Source organism: Austrofundulus limnaeus, unplaced genomic scaffold (assembly GCF_001266775.1).
Source record: "Austrofundulus limnaeus strain Quisiro unplaced genomic scaffold, Austrofundulus_limnaeus-1.0 Scaffold142, whole genome shotgun sequence".
Lineage (NCBI taxonomy): Eukaryota > Metazoa > Chordata > Actinopteri > Cyprinodontiformes > Rivulidae > Austrofundulus > Austrofundulus limnaeus.
The window spans coordinates 809,663-817,468 of NW_013952544.1; the positions used below are offsets into that span (position 1 = coordinate 809,663).

The window sequence follows — 7,806 nt, forward strand, 5'->3', positions numbered from 1 at the left end:
TAAGATGCTTGTACTTTTACTCAAGTATCACTTTGTGGTACTTTATACAACACTGGATGTATCTGAAATCAAGATGATGTGGAATCAAAATGCAGTTTAGTTTGATCAAGCTTGACTTAATCCCTGATTTGATGTGATGGGTCACAAATAACCTTTTTTTAAAGTAGGAAAGTCATATGGCTTTTCAATATAAAAGCAAAAAATAAAATAAATTAAATTAAATTAAATTAAATTAAAAAGTGGAGATAGTTGGGTCTACCTTGACAGAATAAGCCAAAGAAATCGTGACAGCCAGAGGCAGGCCCTCAGGTACAGCCACCACCAGAACCGTGACTCCAATGATGAAGAACTTGACGAAATACTGGATGTATATGGGCGTGCACTCCGGTAACCACGTGCGACCTGCAGCACACAGAAGACACCATGTTCAGGTGAATTTAAATATTAAGATAGTCAGATGTATAATTTTGTTCATACAAACCTTTAACGACAAACGTGTTGATGACGAAGTACAGCATGAGGATGATGACGGTGATGGCCGACATCACCAAACCTGCGAGAACAACAACAAACTCGTGTTTGTGCTGGAAAACAAAAACCTAATTTTCTTTCGCACTACTATAACCAAAACTGAATGCACAAAATGTGACTTTTTAATCTTATTGAAGATTTCTGGTGCTACAAAAATTATCAAGCCTGAAATTGTACCAACTATGCTTATATTTATAAAAACAGTAAAACAGCTTTTACAAGATATTTTTGCAGTAAAGAAAAAAAATCTCTCCAAAGTGTAATTACATTCACCCAACACAGTGGCGGTAACACTTCTGCTAAACCACTAACACCGAATAGCAAAGCGAACTTTACGTTTAGCAGATTAGCGTTTTTGCTAACTTTGGAAACCGTTAACGGACAATCTAGCTTCTGCGACTAACTTTAAGTCTGTTGTGTTTGGTAGATGTAGAAAAATTTTTATGWGCTTTTAGCTAAGATTCTAACATTTCTGTGGATACCACACGTCTTTGTTTAAATGCATGCTATCACTTAGTGTTTCTGATCATTTTTTACCTGTTAAGTGGTTTAGCATTTGCAAAGCTAATTTAGTTAGCAGATTGTAGGTTAATGACGCTAAATTTGTTAACTTTAAGTCCGTTGTGTTTGGTGGACGTAGAATACCTAATTTCCCTCTGGGATCAATAAAGTATTTTTGAATTGAATTGAATTGAAATGTTTTTATGAGCTTTTAACCCAGATTCTAACATTTTTGTTAATAATACCTCATATGTTGTGTTTAAATGACAGATCTTGAGTTAGCAGCTATCAGTTAGTATTAGCTTCTGCTAATTTTAACTATTTAGCGGTTTAGAATTTGCAAAGTAAATTTTTTTAGCTAGCAGATTGTCGTTAAACACTATTTTTAATTATGCTAATATAGTTCCACTGAGTTCGGTGGACGTATAAATGTGTTTTTATGAGATTTTAGCCAAGATTCTAACATTTCTGTGAATAATACCACATATGTTTAAATGACAGATCTTGAGTTAGCAGCTATCAGTTAGCATTAGTTTCAGCAAATTTTCTAAACTGTTTAGCGGTTTAGCATTTGCGAAGTATATTTTTTTAGTTAGCGGATTGATGCTAAACACTCATTTTAATTCTGCTAATATAGTTTCATTGTGTTTGGTGGACGTACAAATGTATTTTAAATTTTTTTTTAGCTTTTAGCCAAGATTCTGATGTTTCTGTTAATAATACCACACATCTGTGTTTAAATGACAGCTCTTGATTTAACATCTGACAGATAGCATTAGCTTCTGCTAATTTTCTAAACTTTTTAGCGGTTTAGCGTTTGCAAAGTTAATTTTTTAGTTAGCGGATTGCCACTAAACGCTAAATTTAGTTYCGCTAATTAATTCCATTGTGTTTGGTGGACAGAGAAATGTTTTTTTTAAAGCTTTTAGCCAAGAATCTGATGTTTCTGTGAATAATACCACACGTGTGTTTAATTGACAGATCTTGAGTTAGCGGCCAACAACTTTTTAGCGGTTTAGTATTTGCAAAGCTACATTTTTGTTAGAGGAATGGTTAGTTATGCTAACCTTTTGGTTAGCTGTGTCTGTACACCAGCTTCTGAACATTGCTTTACCTTACTGTGTAAAATAAAACTTCCTAAACTAGTGATAAAAGTGTCTGAATCAGTTTAAAGATTTTTTTTGATATTTTGTATGAGGGTTGAGTTTCTCAGATTCTATAAATGGAGATTTTTTTCCGCCTGCTGATGTTTCCGCGTCACACGACCCCACCTGTTGAAGGGCTGACATTCGTCTACCTGCTTTGCCGATCTGAACAGCCAGTTTGGTGAGCTTGCCCTGCAGCACACTCTTCTCTTTCTTCGGCACGCTGGTCTTCTTCTTCTCTCTGTCCTCCACCTCTCCGCCCTCTGCGCTCTTCAAGGGTTGCATCTCCATGGCAACACCCCCATCCTGCTTCTTGGCTGGAACAAACACACACATATAAACACATTTAAAACACATTTACTTTAGTGCTGCACTTGATTTGAAAAAAAAAAAAAAGAAAACTCCAAGAGAGGATGATCAGTCTCTAACAGATCGGACAGACAGTATTTATTTGTGTTACTGTCTCCTCGTGTCATCTTTATGAATTTGTTGTTTAATTAACATTTCGTCTGTTTCCAGATCTGATTGGTCAATACTAAAAATCAAGCTCCGCCTCCTAGATGAGTGAAGAGGAGCGAGGCGTTGATGATATGAGGCTCCAAATGTAAAATAAAATGTTAAAAAATGTCACCAACACATGTCAATTATTTACTGTATCTCATTTTGACCATAAAATCCTAGTTCAAAAAAATACACCTGCATTTTATTGTTATTTAGCTCACCGTTCTTACATTCTGTTAGTTTTTACTAAATGTTGAAATTAAACGCTAAGTCTAAACGTTAAATGTTAAATCTAAATGTAAAAATTGAATCTTAAATTTTGCAGCTAAATTATGAAGCTTACATTAAAAAATTTGGGATTTTTATCAAATTTTGTTCCTGCAACAAAAGCAAACACTAACGTTGCTAATGTTGCTAACGCCACTGAAGATGGCGTTTAAAGGCACAGTGTGTAGGATTTTGTCAATTCTTTTAGCCGAAATTGAGATAATCTCTAATGACAATAATAAAAAACATGTCTAATCATTGCAGAAAAAGACCTTGTTTTATTATTTTTACCTTATAAAAAGCTGTTTATATCGCCATGGTCGCGGGTCGCCACTACAGGCAGCCGCCATCTTGCACCTCCATCTTGTCTACGAAGGCTCATGAAGGACAAACTGCGGTGGCGGCGTCAAAAACGGTTTTAGTTGTAATACTATTAATGTAATATTTGTTGTCTGTCATTGTAGCTGGGATAATTTTACTTATTAAAGCTCATAATCTTACCACTTGAAACATCACTAGCCCTGAAGCTGCTGGTAGACATCGCGGTTGGAATTATCAAAGGTTTTTGACACCTGAGAGACACCGTAGCAACTCCTTTGTGTTTGGAAGTGGGGGGTGGGGGTGGGGGGACCAGGGAGGATGATTCAACCACTCAACCACTAGATGTCGCTAAAAACAACAAATCCTACATACTGTGCCTTTAACCTTTAAATTGAAAATGTGTTCTTTGAAAACAATATGGATGGAACCCACAGTCCGGCAGTTTGAARTGCAGCATGGACACCRGCCACGACYGCAAGTTTAAAGTCTTAAGAGAAGCGTTAGCAACTTCAGCAGTGTTAGCAACTTTAGCAGAGTTAGCATTTGTTGTTTTTTTGTTTTGTTTTGTTTTTTGCAGGATGATGACATCACACCAAAAGCTGCGCATCAACGAAAAAGGTTAGGCCAAGTGTTAAATAAAAATTTTCAAATGTCACTAATCCATTTTCAAACRTTTTGAATTTAGATTTTAAATACCATTTTCAGAAGCGTTAGTAGCATTTGCAGCATTAGTAGCATTCGTAGCGTTAGCAGCGGTCAGCGATGGYRTCTGTCAAGGATGATGACATCATCCTGGTTACCTAACACAGTCTGGCAGGTTGAAGTGCAGCTCGAACACCAGCCGCAACTGCAWGTTTGATAYCTCGCAGGGAATTGTTAGTTGCATTCAAGCGTTAGAGGCTGCTATTTTCTCAGGATGACGACATCACAACAAAAGCTGCAACAGCAAAGRTTAGGGGGCACGTGAAATGTGAAGAAAAAAATTTAAAAGTCATTAATATGTTTTCAAACTGCTGGACCACTTGTTCCATCCATATTGTTCTCAATGAACACATTTTGAATTTAGATTTTAAATGCCATCTTCAACAGCGTTAGTCGTGTTAGTAGCGTTAGCAGCGTTAGTAGTGTTAGCAGCGTTAGTAGTGTTAGCAGCATTACTAGTGTTAGCAGCGTTAGTAGCGTTAGCAGCATTACTAGTGTTAGCAGCGTTAGTAGTGTTAGCAGCATTTGCAGCTTTAGTAGTGTTAGCAGTTTTCGAAGCGTTAGCAGCGGTTAACAATGACATCTGTCAAGGATGATGACATCATCACGGTTAGCTAATGCAGTTAGTCCGTCAGGTTGGAATGCAGCTCAGACACCTCAAAACTGCAAGTTCATGGTCTCATAGGGAAGCATTAGCTGCGTTCAAGCATTAGCGGTTGCTAATGTCTCAGCATGATGACATCATAACAAAAACCAGTGCCAATGGCAAAGGCTGCGTTCCTTTCTGAAAAACTTGACCGTAAACTTCAATATTTCATGGTTACGTTTAGATTTACCCAATCAAATTTAGGATTTACATGTCCTATTTAACATTTAAATGTAACATTTGGTAAAAAAATTAGAAATCTGTTAGTGACATTTTTTAACATTAAACAGTTCCTTGCTCTTTCCGTTATAGACACCAGCTTAGCTTGCYCTCACATTTGTTAGTAGTAGTTAATAGTTAGCGGGGTTTAACCAGTCCTGTTTACTCAATTTTTGGGTTCTTAGGTTTAGTTTCTTAGATTAGGGAGGCGATCCAAACTTGGTGGTTTCAAAGATTCCCCTTTTATTTTATTTTATTTTTGTTTTAGTTTACCTTTGTTCTGATTGTTCTCCACAGCTCCGTCAGCTTGTTTCCCTGACAGAAACAAACAAAAAAGGGTGAGTTCAACAGGTTTATAGTCTGTGCCGTAAACAGATCACAGTTCTGAYTTTGGGACGGCCACACACTTGTACAAACAGAAAACCACAAATAAACGATACTACAGGGGGGAAATAAAGGTGCACTCATCCTCTTACAGCGGGTGGAAAAACTGAAAGACATTTTTTAGATGTCCATCATCAGTTACTGTCACTGTGGGGTCCATTCACTGCCTGAGGAAAAGGATGGGCAGAGAACTTTAGGCTCACATACCATTGGTGACTGTGCTGTTACTGGCATCTGAAGGGATGAGCAACTGAGTACTGTCCTCTGTTTGTGTGAGAAAGGAAGGTTTTGGGTGGGAATTTGGCACAAAAAGGGGGGTAAAAAAAGAGGGGAGAAAAATGAAACTTAAGCATGAAAGTGACCGCGTGAAGACAGCAGAAACCAAAGAGTGGAACGGCAACAATGAGAAAACAGAAAGCAGGCGTCTTCTCGGGGAGAAGCTAGCACGTTATGATATTTGTAGAGGTTTTAATGAATAATTTATTCCCTCCGGTCCACGAACCGATCCGGCTCGCTGAGACGATGCCGTGTTTGAGTGCAAAACGAGGACAAGAAGCGATGAGTCTTTATTTCTTTCATCATCGGCCAATCTGTCGCCGTCCATTACCGCCGTCCAAGGATGATGTTTGCTCCGTTTCGGGATGCTAACGACGCCAYGCGCATTCCCGTGCAGAGTGAGAGCAGCGGTGGAAGCTGCTAATGACGTTAACCTTAAGTGCTTCTGAAAGTGTGTGCAGCCTCTGTTGTCTGACTGCAGCCTGCTTCCAAAACAGATTTGAGAACAGACTAATGCTTCGTGCATTGACCAACCAACGCTCTTTCCTGAATGCCCCCCACCCCACCCCCACCCCTCCACTCAACACCACTGCCCCACCTCGCTGCTCTTTCAATAATTGATTGAATCTGCAGCCTCTCTTTCTCTCAGATTAAGGGAGGGGAAGGAGAAACAGAGTGAGGGCAAAGAGGCCAGGGTGGTGGGGGTAAACAAGATCTGAAAGGTGTGGATAAGCACAGAGATGAGGGGAGGAGGGGGGGTTAGGAGAACATGAGACAACGAGTGGGAAAGAGGAGAAACAGGAGGAGGACGTGGGGTAATACGAGTTTAACCCCTCGAGCTCCACGCCSCTGGTACTGGAAGCAAAACTGCACTTCCTGTTTTCTACTTCTTCCCACTTCATTTAAACACAGACATGATTAAGATGATAGATTAATTGATTGATTAATGAGTCCATTTTGTGGTATTTATTTAGTCACCCGCAGCTAATTATGAATGTTTGATTTACATTTCTTTGTTTCTTTTCTGTCACACAACAATTTAAAGCTTTAATGTTGGAATAAACTGCAGCCGGATTGCACTGAGCTTTACTAAAATCAGAAATTGGTATAGACCAAAATAAAAAAAAAACAAAACACAGAATTACACTGAAAAAACAGATTGTTGGATTTACTTAACTCAGTTATGTCAACAATTTCCACTTAACTGAGTTGAGTAAGTTCAACGTAACTTTCACAATTTATTTCAATGTAAATGTGCAAGTTGCTTTAGATTTACTCAACTCAATTTAGTGGAAATTGTTGACATAACTTGGTTAAGTAAATCCAACAATCTGTTTTTTTAGTGTAGTTCATCTATACATTAAATTAATATATTTAATGTTTTGTCCAAATGACAGAAACGGAAATAAAAAGGAATGAAACATTTTTGATCATTAACAATAACTCCTGACTAGTTTAGGCCCCAAAAGGCTGAAATAAGCTGAAAATTTTCAACCGTACGTTTTTTTTTTTCAATTTCTGTCTGATCGCAGGTTCAAAGAAAACTCCGGTTCTTTTTTCAGTCGCTCACCTTTCTTCTCTTTCACGTCCTCCTCCATCTCTCCAGCGCCGAGCAGCGTGAAGATGATGCCCGTCTGGGAGTTGACACCTACAGCTGTCACCAGCATCCTGCCCGAGCCCTCCATCACATGAGTACCTGAAACACACAAACACACCTGTTCAAAGGCAACTCCGCCCACATCAAGAACTCTGCCAATCACCCACAAGTTATTGTCTTTCTTTTTACATTCTCCGAGTGACCCGGGTCTTCCTCGGGATCTCTTTCCAGTTGGACGCCCACATCAAGAACAATCAGGTTTAAGACAAACTCCGCCCACATCAAGAACTNCCATGTTCAAGACAAACTCCGCCCACACCAAGAACTCCTCCAATCATATTCAAGACAAACTCCGCCCACATCAAGAACTCAGTCAATCACGTTTAAGACAAACTCCGCCCACATCAAGAACTCAGCCAATCGCGTTTAGGACAAACTCCGCCCATTTCAAAAACAGTGAATTACATTAAAGACATCGCCCACATCAAGAACCCCACCAATCACGTTAAGGACCAACTCCGCCCACACAACAAGAAACTCCCCCAGTGCACTGCAGAGACCCCATCTTGAAACAGACCGACAGAGTTCCCTACACTAAAGAAGCTGTGCAGATCAATCTGTAGATCTCACAATCCATTTTTCGTGCACTGATGAACAAAATCCAGAGATAATTAAACTCCTCCACTTGAGACAGAACCTCACTCTCAACACAAAAA

General features: G+C 39.0%; 1 protein-coding gene across 1 annotated transcript in view; it reads right to left on the reverse strand.

Annotated features, from left to right (window-relative positions):
- Nucleotides 1-7,806, reverse strand: part of atp2b3b (ATPase plasma membrane Ca2+ transporting 3b) — a gene marked incomplete at its 3' end in the record, with an annotated part of 43,807 nt that overhangs the window by 21,317 nt on the left and 14,684 nt on the right. The window contains 6 exon segments of the mRNA XM_014016295.1: nucleotides 260-402; nucleotides 482-553; nucleotides 2,330-2,494; nucleotides 5,107-5,148; nucleotides 5,425-5,481; nucleotides 7,064-7,189. Coding sequence (XP_013871749.1) covers nucleotides 260-402; nucleotides 482-553; nucleotides 2,330-2,494; nucleotides 5,107-5,148; nucleotides 5,425-5,481; nucleotides 7,064-7,189 — 605 coding nt within the window.